The sequence below is a fragment of the Pinus tabuliformis genome, chromosome 9 (assembly GCF_031772625.1).
Source record: "Pinus tabuliformis cultivar Carrire ecotype Pingquan chromosome 9, CPIR1, whole genome shotgun sequence".
Classification (NCBI taxonomy): domain Eukaryota; kingdom Viridiplantae; phylum Streptophyta; class Pinopsida; order Pinales; family Pinaceae; genus Pinus; species Pinus tabuliformis.
In genome coordinates this window covers 1,399,520,260-1,399,535,647 of record NC_142307.1, presented here as the reverse complement: position 1 = coordinate 1,399,535,647, position 15,388 = coordinate 1,399,520,260, and the positions used below count along the sequence as shown (strand labels likewise).

Below are 15,388 nucleotides of genomic sequence, written 5' to 3'. Positions count from 1 at the left end.
AAAACTCAATACTTCCTATCATCCACAAACAGATGGTCAAACTGAGGCCGTCAACAAATGTCTGGAAACCTACCTTAGGTGTTTCACTTCGAAAAAGCAACATCTATGGGTATAGTGGTTGCCTCTAGCTGAATGGTGGTATAACACCAACTATCATGCCACCACCAAAGTGACTCCCTATGAAGCAGTTTATGGTCAACTCCCTCCTTCCCCTACCTCTTATATCAAGGGGTGCTCCAAGGTACAAGCAGTGGATCAACTCCTACAAAACTGCACAACCATGCTCGCCCATCTTAGAGAGAATCTTCATCAAGCTCAAAACCACATGAAGCAATAGGTAGATCAGCATCGCTCAGAGCATCAATTTCAAGAAGGGGATCAGGTATTTTTGAGGTTGCAACCATATAAGCAAACTTCACTCAAAGACAAGGGTTGTCATAAACTATCTCCAAAATTCTACGGACCATATCAAGTACTTCAGCGCATTGGAGAAGTGGTCTACAAGCTAGCTTTGCCACCTGTTAGACTTCGTCTTCTCAAAGTTCTCTATCAGAGTCAAATTGATAGGTGGTTGTCAAAATCTCAATTCAAATATGCAGGCCAATGCCAATTAGCTTTCACCCACTGCTACTTAGATGTTTGTAAAGCTTGATGTTTCAATAACACTTGCAGGCTAGGAGAAGGTTCAGTAGATGTTTATTTCAGGAATGTCATCAATGTGAAATAGATTCTTCTTCAAAACCCTGTTTTGAAGAAGAAATCATCAAATATGTTTTTGTAATAAATAGGTAAATGTTCCAAAGCTCTACAGTCTTCAATGGCAGCAGCTTCAGTAGCTCCAATCCCTGCAGAAACAACCAAAGAAATCATCAGATGTGTCAAAATGTTTCAAAGTTTCCAATTCTTCAAATGACAGCCCTGTTTCAGCTTCAAAGGCAACTCTGTCACCGCATTATCTTCACCAGTTTCAGCAAACAGATAGCTCAATTTTCCATGGAGCTCAACTGTGGATCAACACCCGCTGACAGTTTTAAATTAGTATTAAAATTACTGTCGCAGGTATTCAATGCACCTCGTTACTTGTCAATGGACTTGTATTTTTCCGCAGGTATGTTCCTCACCAAGCAGATAGGCTGGAGAAAACAAATGAAATTGGAAAACAAAGCAAATGTAATTAGAAGTGGAGCATCCAGCAAGGTTTATCGCGCTGACATACCCAACAATCAAACAGTGGCAGTGAAGCACCTCTGGACGAAATCCAAAATGGGTATAGATGATATCAGAATGAATAACGAAGTGGGAAGCATTTACGGTGAGAGTATGACCATTGATTGTCCAAGGAGGAAGTTGAAACATTGGGAACCATTCGCCACAGAAACATAGTGAAACTCTATTGTTATATGTCCAACAGGCAAGTCATTTCCACCAAATTTCAAAGCAGAGGTCAAAGGCGCATTACAAGGGTGAAATCGTGGTTTTCACAACTGTGGAGCAGAGCTGGAGGTGTGCGCTACGCACCAGTGGCGCGCTACGCATCAGGTTGGGCAGGGGCGCTACCCACACAGCGACAGAGCTCAGAAATTGGAGCCAAAAACCATTGTATGATGCCCTAGTGAAGATGCAAAAAGAGTTGATGCTTCTGGGATTTATCTCCATATTGCTTACTGTTTTTCAAGGGGCAATCAATCGCCTTTGCATACCAGAAAGCATTGCATATCGCATGTTACCGTGCAGAAGGCATGAACTCGCTGAAGGCCCTGCTTCAGAGGCTGCGATCCATTCTAGAGTGTTAACATCTTTTGTTGGATCCAATAATAGACATCTACTGTCATCGGGGGGTTCCGAAGCAAGTCACTGTAAGGAGGGAAAGAAACCTTTCTTGTCCATAGAAGCAATGCATGAGTTGCATATCTTCATATTTGCTCTGGCTGTCGTCTATGTGCTATTTTCTGTTATGACCACACTTCTGGGAATTGCAAAGATCCGCACATGGAGGTCCTGGGAGAGGCATTCGACCAAATAGATTCAATCCAAAAAAAAGCTATGAAGAAACATTTCATCAGTGTTGCACATCATGATTTTGTCAAGAACCATGTTATGGGGATATGGGGAAAGTCAGCTTTACTAAGTTGGATGGTTTCATTTTTTAAGCAATTTTATGGCTCAGTAACAAAGACAGATTACAATACTCTACGATTGGGCTTCATTCAGAAACATTGCAGCTCAAACCCAAATTTTGATTTTCACAAGTACATGTTGAGAACACTTGAAGCTGACTTCAAGAAGGTTGTTAATCTAAGTGGATACCTTTGGTCTTTGGTGGTGATCTACTTGCTCCTCAATATTCATGGTTGGCATGCCATTTTTTTGGATTGCTTTCATCCCTTTGATTCTTTTACTAGCTGTGGGTACAAAACTGGAGCATATCATTACTCAGCTAGCCCAAGAAGTTGCAGAGAAGCACACTGTTGTAGAAGAACGCTTTTGAAATCGCATTTTTCTTCTGGATACTGACAACTTACGGTTTCCACTCGTGCATTATGGGGAAAGTTGGCTATATAATTCCAAGGCTTGTAATTGGGATAATTATTCAAGTTCTTTGCAGCTATAGTACCTTTCCACTCTATGCCCTTGTTACTCAGATGGGTACCTCATATAAAATGACATTATTTGGAGAGAGAGTTCGTCAGGGACTGTCAGAATGGCAGCAGAGGGCCAAGAGAAGAGTAAGTACCAGACCTGATGATGACAACGATAGAGGGAATCTACAGCTATTGAAGATCAATGACACATCGCAAATTCAATCAGAATCAATCCACGATTACGAAATAACAGAATGTTCAGAGTCCAAGATAGATATGCCAAAATCATGAAAAGGCTAGAAGCAGTAATCTTGTAATTGAATCAGCTGTAAAATGACAGTTAATTTATCGATTGTCAACCAGTTACAAATTTATCTACAGGTCTTGGAGACTTCAATCACGAAGGAGGGATATAATACAGACCCTTCCATGCAAGCATCAATACCATTCAGATTGCATCAAAATTTGGCTTCAAATAAATAAGATATGCCCAGTTTGTAGTGTGGAGGTCTCGAATTGAACAAATCATTGACATGGACAGCTACATAGTTAATCTAGTACTTTCAGGATATAAGCTTGGCTATACTTGTGGAGTAACCTGTAATTTTATTGGTAACAACGTACATTTTTATTAGGATATTAGGACAGGCTCTTCTGCATTGATTATCAATTATATGTTCATGTAATTCAGAGAGTGAATGGCGGTTTGAAACAACGTTTCATAACGTTCCACCTCAGCAATGTTATCGCTAATGGTGTTGCACATGTCAAGCTGGTAATCAAACGGTGGTGACACAGGTAAATGTCTTCAAACTGAAAACACGTGGTGAGGTTGGTAAACTGCAGCTGCGATTGTTCAGGTGGAAACTTATTTAAAGGATCAGTTTTATATTTAAACAAAGACACCTGTCATAGCAGAGAAACAGGAACCGATGATCTATTTTTTGACTGCAGTTGCAAAGTGGCATTCAAAGGTTCGATTGCCTATTTCTGTCTTTAGTTAGTCTACGCTCCAGGATTAGTTTTCATGGGTCATTGAAGCTGGAATAATGGAAGGCTTTTCTATCTTTAGAGATTCTTTTCTATTTTTGTAGCTTCAGGTGAAACAACGCCCCTGTTTTGGGGTCGATTTGTTTTCCCCTAGCAGAGTTTATTTAATGTATTGAAAATCATTTTGTAAGAGAGGGGAGTTAGAAAAGTTCTGAGCGCTGGTGGAGAAAAACAGAGCTTCTATTGTACAGTTTTGACAGAGATTTTAATAAAAAATGCAGCTCTGACCCCTGAGATTCCTGTGGTATGAAATTTAACATTTGTGTCATCCTTTGTTTCATATGTAGCCTGTTATGTGTTCATTTCATTTCATGATCGTTTCCAATTGAACAAATGAAGTGTTAAGGTAGAATTCATAATTTGTATGCTCTGCCTTTAAGTTTGTTCATATTTAATGTTTTCTTCTGTTTGACAAGGATTCATCTTCTATGCCCTTGTCAACTCCTCAGCAGTCTTGTCGTTCCATTTAATCTCAATTTGATGTTAAAATTTCTTGCCTACCTTGCCTCAGGAGATAATCTGTGTTTTTTATTATATTTCTCTGTTTCAAGATGTTTTTTGCCCATGCAGCCTAGAAAACCCCATCATTTATAAAAACTTCATTCATATCAATTTACTAGCCTAAAATCAGTATTCATATCGGTCATCTCAGCCCCTTTGAAGACTTTTTGCCGAGATAGACCCGGAGAGAGCCCTCTCTTGTCCTCGTAGGGCTAGCTACGAGGCTGAGCTTGGTTTGATGTTGCCTTGAGTTTCACCTTCCTCAGCCTGAGGCAAATTCGAGCGCTAACACCACCCACTGCAAAAATCCATCCAGTTTTCCATGTCTCATGCCTCAAGAAAGTGATTGGGAACAATTGCAGAATTCAAACTAGTCTACCTAAATTGGATGAAAGGGTCAATCTGGCTCCAACCTGAACAGGTCCTAGACACACGAGAACGGCACCTGTGTGGCCGCATGATCAAGGAAGTCCTCGTCAAGTGGAAAGACACCTCTCCGGAAGATGCAACCTGGGAACCAGCCACTATTCTTCAGCAGTTTCCGCAGCTTCAGCCTTGAGGACAAGGCTATTCTTAAGGGGGAGGGCATGTTAGGGTCCCACCCTAACCCCCTTATTCATGTAGTAGGATTGAGTCATAGTTATAGTTAAGTAAGGAGTCAATAAAGCCCATATTAATAATTGTAAGTGGTTAACCCACAAAAATGAATGACAGGACCACAGTTAGTTGCAAATGGGCCATGGTATTAATAAGAACCATGGTATTGATCCATGGTATTGCATGTATGAGCCATATATAAAGGATAGAGACTCCCTGCGAGGAGCATCGTGTCTTATTTTGTAATCGAGCTCTGCTCTATTGGAGGTTGCCCCCTCGAAGAGGCAAGTGAACATTGCTTTCTGAATAATAAAATACTTGCTGTTGTTTCTCACTATTCTATGTTATGGGTATATTTCTTTGCATATTTTGAATTCCGGTATCGTCTTGCAGGTTAAGAGCATAACAAATACTCATGGGCAGAAAACCATCATGCCCAAAACCATGTGCAAAACCTATGCACAAAACCATAGGTAGGTCCACCTGCCTAATATAGGGTCCAATTTTTTTCCTCGGGCGTTGCCCCGAACCCCATATAGGGGGGATACCGCCCCCCTGAAATCCCCCAACAGGGGGGGGGGGGTGGGGGGGGGCACTTGTTACCTCCCTACTGCACCCAGTTCAACGAATAGGGGGGACTATCGCCCCCCCGTGACCCCCCCCCCCCGATCAATCGTGGAAAGAATACAACACACACCCAACAAAAATATCATAGGTATTCCTGCTTCATCACAAAGTCTGATTTTTTCAGGAAAAGTGCCACTGGATGTGGTCCATTTGAAAGACTATGGTATTCAAAGGAATTGTGCCATTATCCTGAATTTAAGACTGCAAGGTGGTGCCCCAAGAGCGAGCTTTCCACTTGGATCATCTTCGCCTGGCAAGGGTTCGCCCTCATTCAAGGATGCATTGAGAGGGAATGCTGCCACACATGACAAACAAATCCCAGGTTCGTATATTGCAGAGAAGATGGAGAAAGCCCCATATCTGTCTATAGAATTACCAAAAGTAAGTGGTCTTTTCACTATTTTGCAAGCAAAAGCTATTAGATGTTAATTCAATGGTTTATGGCCCAAAGACGAAGATTTAAATAAGTGGATATACCTCAATTGGACCAGAGTTTGTGACCTTTATTTGTGTGCAAAATGTTTTTTTGTGGTTCAGTTTGATACTTAGAAAGACTTTGATTATGTCATAAATGAAGGACCATGGTTTTGGGGAAGGGCGACATGTCTCTTTATAACCCCATGGTTTCCTGGTTTTGATGCCAACTCAATGGTGGTTACAAAAATGCCGGTTTGGGTAAGGCTACATAATCTTCCGCTCCCCTTTTGGCACCATTGGGTCCTAGAAGACATTGGGAACTCTTTGGGAAGGTTCTTAAAGATGGATCGAGAAAGAATGGACAAAGGTATCTTCACTTTTGCATGCATATGTGTGGAGATGGATTTAAGCAAAGGCCTTCCTGATCATATACACATGACACATAAAGAATTCAAGTGGACACAATGGTTAGATTTTGAAAATACCACCTTTAAATGTCGAATTTGCCATCAAACAGGGCACTTACAGAACACATGCAAACAAGTAAAGAAAATGACAAAGAAAACACTGCAAAAGCAAAAAGGATGGCAATTCTGAGATCCTCCTTCTTCAGATGGAAAGGATGAAGAAATGGATGAGACCCAACAACACCCATATATACAAAATCAACAAGGTTCTCAAAAAGAGGGAGAAGAGAAGCAGAAGGATCTGAACAAATAGGCAGAGATTCCCAATTACTTAGCAGTGGTTTCAATCCATGAGAACAATCAAGGCCCGGGTGGAACAAAGTGATCTCATGTTTTTGAGAGCTCAGATTTAGATAAAGAAGCCCCAAACACTTAAGAAATAATGAGTTGGCAATTGTTTCAACTACTCCATCACTTGGGGTTTGGCAACAAGTCCAAAAGAAAAAAGGCAAAAAAGAAAAAAACCAGTTTATCTCGCCAAATGTAATTTATTTATTTATTTTATTTTAGGTAGCCTAGCTACTATGAATGCTTAAAGCACATACACTGGTCTCCCGGGACAATATTTGAATGCACTTGTGCATTTGCTCTATGCAACTTTTTATTTTTATTAATAGAAATTGTGATTTTTCCTCGAAAAAAAAAACATTAATGGTTCTAAATTATAATGATAAGGTTATTTGATCAATAATAACATGATTGAGGGATCATATTCTAGCCTAAAATCCATAATAACTATATATATTAAAAACTAGTGAAAGATAAAAATAAAAAAACAATCTTGTTTTTAAAGAATTAAAATAATGTAAATGTCAAATGGTTAATTATGAAAAATACATTATTTAAAATTAAATAATGATTTTAAATTGATCAATAATAACATGATTGAGGGATCATATTCTAGCCTAAAATCCATAATAACTATATATATTAAAAACTAGTGAAAGATAAAAATAAAAAAACAATCTTGTTTTTAAAGAATTAAAATAATGTAAATGTCAAATGGTTAATTATGAAAAATACATTATTTAAAATTAAATATTGATTTTAAATTTTATTTTCTTAATCTAAAATCGCTAAATATTTATTTCAAACGGCAAATAATTCATTTTGTTATAACCAACGTTGTTTATATATATATATATATATATATATATGGACATGTGTCAACTCCACGTTGAGCATAGATGAAATCAGACATTGCCCTCATAGTGGGTTGTAGAAAGCGCCTCTCGGTGCAATACAATAACTTTGATACCAATTGTCATGGAATTGATAATGGTGAAGAGCACAAAATGCCATAAAATAACTCTGATACCAACTACATGGAAGCACAATGGACTTAGTTATTTTTTGTGACTTGTGATCACCTAAGTTGTTTTGACGCATGCGGTTGTGTGACATTGCCTTGCCTCAATCATAGTGGTTTGGCGAACCTATATCGACTACAACCAAACTACGCCCCTTCACCTAAGGTTTGCCCATGGCTTCGCCTTAGGCTATAATAGTTAGATGCCTAGTCAAGTTCAACACAACTTAATTCATCTAATAGCAAAAGTTATGTGTCGAATTGTACGCTTAAAACATCCTAATACTAACACAACAAACTCACAATACCTAGCCAATTATTAGTATGCAAGAAACATGAACATTTAACAAAGGCAAAGCATCCATAGTACACAACACATATGAATGGTTGCACCCAAGTCAAGTGTCAAACACTTAGTAATATGAAGAATATTTACATGATACAAGGCGGGAGTTGCAACCCACAACATGTAACTCAATTACAGATGTACAAAGAAACCAACTCAAACAATGTTATGCTAAACTACCTTGTAAAATTGCACAATCCAAGCCTTGAAGCTTTCACGGGCCTATCCCCTACAGGTCATGTTTCACTCTTAATCCCCTAAGGTAGTGCAAGTCATTCCATTATGCTAAACCTTGAACTTGGAATAATACAAAACTCCTTGTCAGTTAGTCAATGCAAGTTATATACAATGCCCAAACCTCGAACTCGACAATCACAAAACACTTGATGACTCTTGTCTGCAATTCATTGCTCAAATGCATTGGCACTTTAAATCACCCACTTACTCATATAATCTCTCCATGCCTTACGAAGCATATTTCATTCTAAGGTAGACCCAAGTGCCATCGAACTAACTTGCTCTCCTTTAGTGACTTGTCCACCTCATTTTTCATCAAATCACCTTGTCTCAACTATGCTTGAGTGCACCTAGTTGCACCTTGGCATCCAAATCATCTCAAATTGTTCAAAGACAACTTTGTCTAGTTGCATTGGTGAACCCAACCATCCGAAGTGTTCCCAACTCATCTGAGTCTATACAATTATCCCTAGTTTGTTCGAGTCCATCTAACTATGCCTAAGTGTGCCCAAAGCACTTAGAAGATTTGTGCTTGAAGGATGTCTGCCTAGGGGTGTATGCCCAATCAGTGTGCTCCATAGTCGTGACCCAAAACAATTTACTCCCAAAGGCACCTCAACTGCCCATTGCAACCTCCAAATGTTGGTTGCCCAACTTCATCGATTCATATAAAGTCTAGGCACCCAAGTCATCAAGCTTTCTTGACACTATTTCATCTATCATGCCAAATACATGTCTACAAATGAGATTGCTTACATTAACCTTATTTGCCTCTAGTCGAGACCTTGTCCAAGCTTCTTTGGTACATCCAACTTAGTGCAAGTTGCCACTCTATACAATGCACCTTATCTGTGCATAGGGGTACCCAACTTTTTCTATGACGTGCCTTGCAAACAGGTTAAGCTGTCGAATTGTCTAACGCGTACTTTGCCAATAAACTAAGGCATATGATTATCTAAGACATGCCTTACTAATAAGCCAATACATTTCAATTAATTCGTATAAATATCATTTGTTCAAAGTGTCAATCCACATCCATCACTAACCACCTAAACGATTGTACAATATATGAGGGCCGTGCACATACTCTTAGTGCTGAAATTTATGCCACTCGCTTTGACATAACACAACATTATATAATTTTTAGGCCGATAGGCCTTCCTTTGGAACAGACTTTCGTCGTCCTTTTCATTCTAACATTGACACCTGCCACTTTTTTCAACAACAGCCAAATTGACATTTGGGTATTTTGCATCTTGCAGTTTCGCATTTGTTATGCCACTGTGTGCGTTGTTATTGTGGAACGTGTGCCCAACCTGCGTGTGGTGCGGTGAACGTGCCTTTCTCCAGGGCGGTCTCGAATCTTCACCCATGAAGCCGGCAGAAATATCTGCAAATTTGTTACAGACACTCTTCTCTATGCCATTTTCCCGGACTTCGCATTACCAACTCGATGTCAGCCGAAGAAACCGAGTCCCGATTGAAAGAACTCCAGGTACAATGTTTAGACATAATTTCAGATTTCGATAAGGATTATTATGGCAACACGAATCATTCAACTCGCTATAACCTCATCGTGTCCCTGTACTCTCAATTCCAATCTCCGGGACTCGAACCCGCGGGCTTCCGTTCCATTTGCCGGTGAAACCCTCAGTATGGGACTCCTTGCGGGCTCTCACGGGTGGTTTTGTGCAAACCAGAGCTAGCGATGCTATTCAGAACGCTATAAATAGTCGTATTAAAGGTCATCCCGATAAAGCTAGGGTTAACATGCATAGGCTCAGGGTTCGAGTTTCTCTGAGCGTGGCTCAGGTTTTGAAGCACGAGGAGCACTTGATTTCTAAGGCGGTGGAGGCCTTATTATGAACGGGACGTGGATTCCATGAAGGCGGCGTCTCAGATGGAGAAGTTTTTGTGCAATAAGGAGATGGTAGATGTCTTTGTGAGGATGTCAAGGGCCATGTATGCTCAGTTCGTGCAGCAAGCCTTTCAGGCACCGCATTGCTATCCAATGCCGCCTATATCGTCTCCAAATTACAAGGAGGCGGAACTGGGTATGAAGATAAGCTGTGGATTTGAGATGATGTATCAGCAGAGATCGCATTATTAGTAAGAGATGGAGAATGCAGAACTCGGACTGAGTGGCTCAGGGGTTGCTGAAGTCCAAAGCTCGGCACTGAAAGCAGCGAGGAGTAGAGATATTGGATGGGAGGCATTCAGGAGAAGCTTTGAGAACAAGGGTTATTTCAGGGGTCTTCTTGAAGGTTCGAAGGAGCATAAGAAGCTTATGGATGAAGCATTGGACTATTACAGAAATACCACACTCTTCTCTAGAGTCAGGTAAGCTTATTTTTTTTTCACAGATCATCCATCTGATGCACTACCTCCTCAATTTAAGTACACATTATTAACAGCGAGAAACGTCATAAAATCAAATAATTTCTTTTATTTATTCTATATCTGGCAACCTATTTTTTTTACATGGATGGTAAACTTGGAAAGGCTATCTACCCACCCTCATACATTTGAGCGAAGAACTGGTACCTTGCCAGCACGATACCATAATCTGCCGGTAGGTTAAAGAAATTCCTTTATTTATTCGTAAATGGGAATATATTATCTTTACCTGGATGGTAAACCTTGTAAGAAGCTCTACCCACTCTCACACGTTTGAGTGAAGAACTGGTAACTTGCCAGGACCATACCATAATCCGCATACCTCAATAATATTCAATATAGTCAAGAGCCACACCTGGCAAATCTCATTCAAGGGAGGAGCATGCCTGTTAGGATTAGAAACCGTGTGTGCCGAGACAGTGCACACATGTATATATTAAACATGCCTCCAAGTTCTATCGATAAAAAAATATACAGTACAATGAACATATTACACAAAAAAGGTAGATAACCGAAAGGCTTTTCCCATAGAAACATATAAAGGGCAGGAAACGTACAAAACACAGCTGTACAAAGTCCAGACACAATCAAATTTCTCCCCTTAATGAAGACACATGCCTTCATGCAAGAGTGCAGCATGCGCCTGGTAGTGAAACATAAATCAAACTATTCCTTTGCAACTTTTCAGGCATCATGCGAAGGAGTGACATATGTCTGGTCAGGAAGCACAACTAACCTATTAACTATTACCTATAAAATGTTGAAGGGGTGTGAAGGGAAACACCACACCCCCACAGGATATGCAGATTTGAGACTACTCAAGTCCATTAGACCCCAGCTAGCAAGAGCACCCTTGATGGGCCACAACAAGTCAGCAATGGCATGGGAGTGGCAGAAAAGGTTTATTTTCCTATGCCTTGCAAACAACATCACATGCACCAATAGGCAAATTGAAACTGAGAAATGCTTCAGCAGTAAAGAAACTGTGTTGTGGCTGGAAATAAAGGGCATCATGGCTTTTTCCCAAAGCAAACTGATATCAGCTCTGCCATATGAGGATAGGACAGATAAGGTCAAATTAAAATGATTATAAAATGCAAACCAATCCTCCAAGGCCTACTAATTTGCACATACCAATTCAAAATCATAGGTCAACCTTACCAAATTCATCATATTACTGTCCAGTAAGTAGTTGACTACGTCATAATTTTATGTTCATTGAAAGAGAAGGCTTAATGACATACGCATTTGTGTGTTGATATCTGGGTGTAAGTAATGGATTAGCATATGTGTTACCATTTAACTTAATATCTGTAGTAACCATTCAATTGGTTTTATTTACAGTTCTTGCAGGCTTGAAAGAAAAATATGACAAAGCAATGAGGAGAAATGATGTGAAGGCCATTGTTGTCACTAGTATGCAACTTTGCAGAAGGGATGGAAACTGTACTAAATGTTCAATGGTGTTATAAATCTTTATATATATTCATATATATAAAAAGAGATGTAAATGCTTCTGTTCAAAAATCGAGATGATTTCATGTCTATGTCTCTGTTTTGGCATTGTTAGGTAATGGAAGCAAATTCTCGGGTGGTTTTGACATCAACGTTCTCCAGGAAGTACAACAGACTGGTATGCCAAACTAAGTTTTCATACAAAATTCAAATTCTGTTGCATATTGTTTCAAAGGTTTCCATGTTTGCTCATATTCAATTCTCTGTAACTGTGTATCTAGCAGGGAACTTGTCGCATTTGGGTAGAGTTTTTGTTGATCTTATGATCAATACTATTGAAGGTAGGCATTTGTTATATATGTTGCTTTTTTTTTGTTTTCACTAAAGTTGCAAGTTGTCGGTGATATGTAAGGCTGAAGTGGGGGTACTGTATCTCGGGAATGTTAGCTATTATCAAATCCACAAATAATGTATAAGATAGAGGAATGTTGCTTTTACTTTGACTTGTCATTTCAAAAAACATTACCAATTTTTGTAAAAGACATTTTGTTCAAAAAACATTACCAATTCTTGTAAAAGACATTTTGTTGGATCGTTATTTTCCATATGTTATTTGAATACTATAAAGCGAAAAATTATCATACCCTTGACATTTTGAGCTTTTCTAGGAATGTGCCAAAATTTGGATACCTAGGCTTATTGTAGAGTATAGTTGGATTTGATGGTACAGTTAAAAGTAGCATTCTTATAGCATAGTTAGGAACTCATCAATGTATTGGTAAAGGATTCTACATGTTTTTCTGTATTGTAATACGTAGCTGGATATGTTGATATTGTTAACATAAAAAAATTAAGATTCTGATGGATGTTTAGGCACCCCTGAAAGTTTGGAAAAGGATTCTATGTGTTTTTAGGATGGAACCTTTTTTCTGGCTCTGACCTTTTTGGCCTTTTGGTGTTGTTATAGAGGCTAAGAAACCTTTCGTAGCTGCTATTCAAGGGCTTGCGCTTGGTGGTGGATTAGAATTAGCAATGGTATGTGGCAATGATTGTCCATCTCTTGTAATTTTATGTTTTGGAAGGGGAATTTTGGAAACTTACATGTTTTTAGTTATCATGGATGTATTTAATTTACGCAGTCTTGTCATGCTCGTATTTCAACCCCAAAAGCGCAGCTTGGGTTTCCAGAACTTCAATTTGGGATTATTCCAGGATTTGGAGGTAAGATTTCTCAATGTACATTTATCTGTCTCAGCGGGGTTGACTTCATACTGTGGTATAACCAATTTTAATCTTACTATGAATTATCTGGAAAATAGGTAATGATTTGTTTCCAGCGCTGAAGACTCTTAAATGAAGAAGGTGGCATGCAGGCTTTTATATTTTATATTTTCTTGCGAAGTTATTTGTGGCTCCTTGAGGGTTGATTTTCCCATGCTTTAAACCTGTCAGATCATTGGACTATCATAGCTCCTAGCGTGCACGTTATTGTTGTATCTATGAATGGGTTTTTCTGCTTCTTGGCTTCAACGTTTTGTTGCTTGGTCGAATTAGCTGGTTGAATATCCAGTAATTTGTGGGGCCTTTAAAATAACATCTTTAATTTTCAGACCAAACATCCTATTTTACTTGGCAAACCTTCTCAGCTTGTTGCTACATGGCTCATCACCTTTCTTTCAAGAAAAATGAATTCCCCGGACTGTTCCATTAATTTTTAATAGGTCTTGATTCTCCCAAACAAAAATTCCAAACATGGCCTTACAGATACACAAAAATTTGGCCATATGCTTCTTCAATATCACCACTATAAACAAAAAATAATGTATTAAAAGTTAGCAATTGTCTATGAAGGGATAAGGTACACAAAAAATGACTTCAACTTCATAACATGTAGCAATTGAACCTTACAGGACCGTTGGCCTGCAATATAACCTTTATTAGCTCTTCAAGTGTACTAATTTCTGACATCTATTTCTCTTCATCACTGCAGGTTACTGAGAGTGGAAGGCAGGAGCACCATCTAGTTGCCACTGTTGGTAAATTTTCTGTCATCTGGAACTTCCGGCATGTAAAAAACAGCGACATGTGTGTTACAAGGGCCAGAATGGGCTAAAAATCTGCTATTGCTACAAGATTGTTCCAAAAGATGAATCCATTGTGGATAGCAAATTTATGCATGACAAATTTGCTATTACAAATTCTCCAGAAGCTCCACTTGTGGTTGCAACACCAAAGAAAGTGAGCTCTTTCAACATAGCATCTTAACAATAACATCCATTTCACACTAATCATGGCGTTGAGCAATTAACTCAAGTGATGAACTATAAACAGTTGTACTGGCTTGTGCATATAACATTCCACACCTTATTGGAGTGGAGTAAAACTAAATTCTTTATAGATTTATAATCTGTTGTATAGCTGAGAGATTGGGCATTTGGTGCGTTTGAAGCAATGCTTGTTGTAATCTGTGTAAAGTGATGAACAGGAGCTATGCTGCTTGTAAGTCTGTGTAAAGTTATGAATTGATTTTGACACCACATGCTAACTCTGTCACTTAATTCTTATTTTGTTCAAGTGGACGCTCAGTATTGACCTTTTAATTAACTATTGACAGTTTATAATGGAGACATTCGAGGAAATGGAGAGGCTTTTGAATGGTATGCATATTTTTGTCGTGAAAATTCAGAAGAGATGCATTTGATGGCGATCTGGTAGATTGGGTAGCATGCTATTACTAGCTATAAAAGCTTAAGTTCATGGTCACATGGGAGGGAGCTATATTTTATTCTATTGATTTTTTTCTGCTTCTTAACCGAGGCCTCCATTCTGCCCGATTTTATAAGAAATAAGCTTCAGTGGAAGGTTACATTGCTGTGATCGACTCATTTTTATTGAACAGTTTGTTTGTACGCAATTTATCCTATTAATATATTCATTGTTTTTAAGGTTTTATGTTTTAATTCTAAGAGTTTGGTTATGTAATTTTTTATTTCATATTTGTTTGTGTAATTTTTTACTCCATATTTGTTTGTATAGGTCTAAGAAATGTGTATGCCAAAATTTCTTAGAGATGCATTTAATTATTTATGATCTGTTTCTAGTGCTTGTTTTGTCACCGCAGAATGATGATATATATGTGGTAAAAACACATATCATTCATGTATAATGATAGTTTTAAATATAATATTAATAAATTTATATGTTATGAGTAATTGTTTAATTATAATATTAAAATTTTAGAGGTAGGATTGCTATTTTATTTAATAGAATTGACAGGTTTTTTTTGTTTGTTTATTTGTTCTTTAATTATTTTGTGTTGATGATCACTATCACTTTATTATTGTTATTATTACATATTATTATTGCTTTGAGAGACTTTCTACAGTTTAATATGGGGTAGATT

General features: G+C 38.4%; 2 protein-coding genes and 1 pseudogene across 2 annotated transcripts; all 3 read left to right on the top strand.

Moving 5' to 3' along the window:
• Positions 1 to 1,263: 1,263 nt before the first annotated feature.
• Positions 1,264 to 2,980, top strand: LOC149153776 (MLO-like protein 1 pseudogene; annotated as a pseudogene).
• A 7,255-nt stretch (positions 2,981 to 10,235) lies between these two features.
• Positions 10,236 to 11,961, top strand: LOC149153775 (protein ecdysoneless homolog). Its single transcript, XM_089439647.1, has 2 exons — positions 10,236 to 10,473; positions 11,884 to 11,961. Exons 1-2 carry the CDS (start codon positions 10,250 to 10,252, stop codon positions 11,900 to 11,902), a joined length of 243 nt encoding a protein of 80 aa, XP_089295773.1. The 5' UTR covers positions 10,236 to 10,249; the 3' UTR covers positions 11,903 to 11,961.
• LOC149153774 (peroxisomal fatty acid beta-oxidation multifunctional protein AIM1-like) lies at positions 11,910 to 13,342 on the top strand. The gene is made up of 6 exons (XM_089443915.1): positions 11,910 to 11,976; positions 12,101 to 12,163; positions 12,270 to 12,326; positions 12,953 to 13,020; positions 13,125 to 13,206; positions 13,305 to 13,342. The coding sequence occupies exons 1-6, from the start codon at positions 11,910 to 11,912 to the stop codon at positions 13,340 to 13,342; spliced, it is 375 nt and encodes a 124-aa protein (XP_089300041.1).
• The last annotated feature ends 2,046 nt before the right edge of the window (positions 13,343 to 15,388 follow it).

Bases quoted from the DNA above. Each gene is read 5' to 3' on its own strand.
- LOC149153774 (XM_089443915.1), top strand. From the start codon at position 11,910: ATGAGGAGAAATGATGTGAAGGCCATTGTTGTCACTAGTATGCAACTT. The intron at 12,164-12,269 runs GTATGCCAAACT...TGTATCTAGCAG, and splicing joins CCAGGAAGTACAACAGACTG to GGAACTTGTCGCATTTGGGT. The intron at 13,021-13,124 runs GTATGTGGCAAT...TAATTTACGCAG, and splicing joins GTGGATTAGAATTAGCAATG to TCTTGTCATGCTCGTATTTC.
- LOC149153775 (XM_089439647.1), top strand. From the start codon at position 10,250: ATGGAGAATGCAGAACTCGGACTGAGTGGCTCAGGGGTTGCTGAAGTC.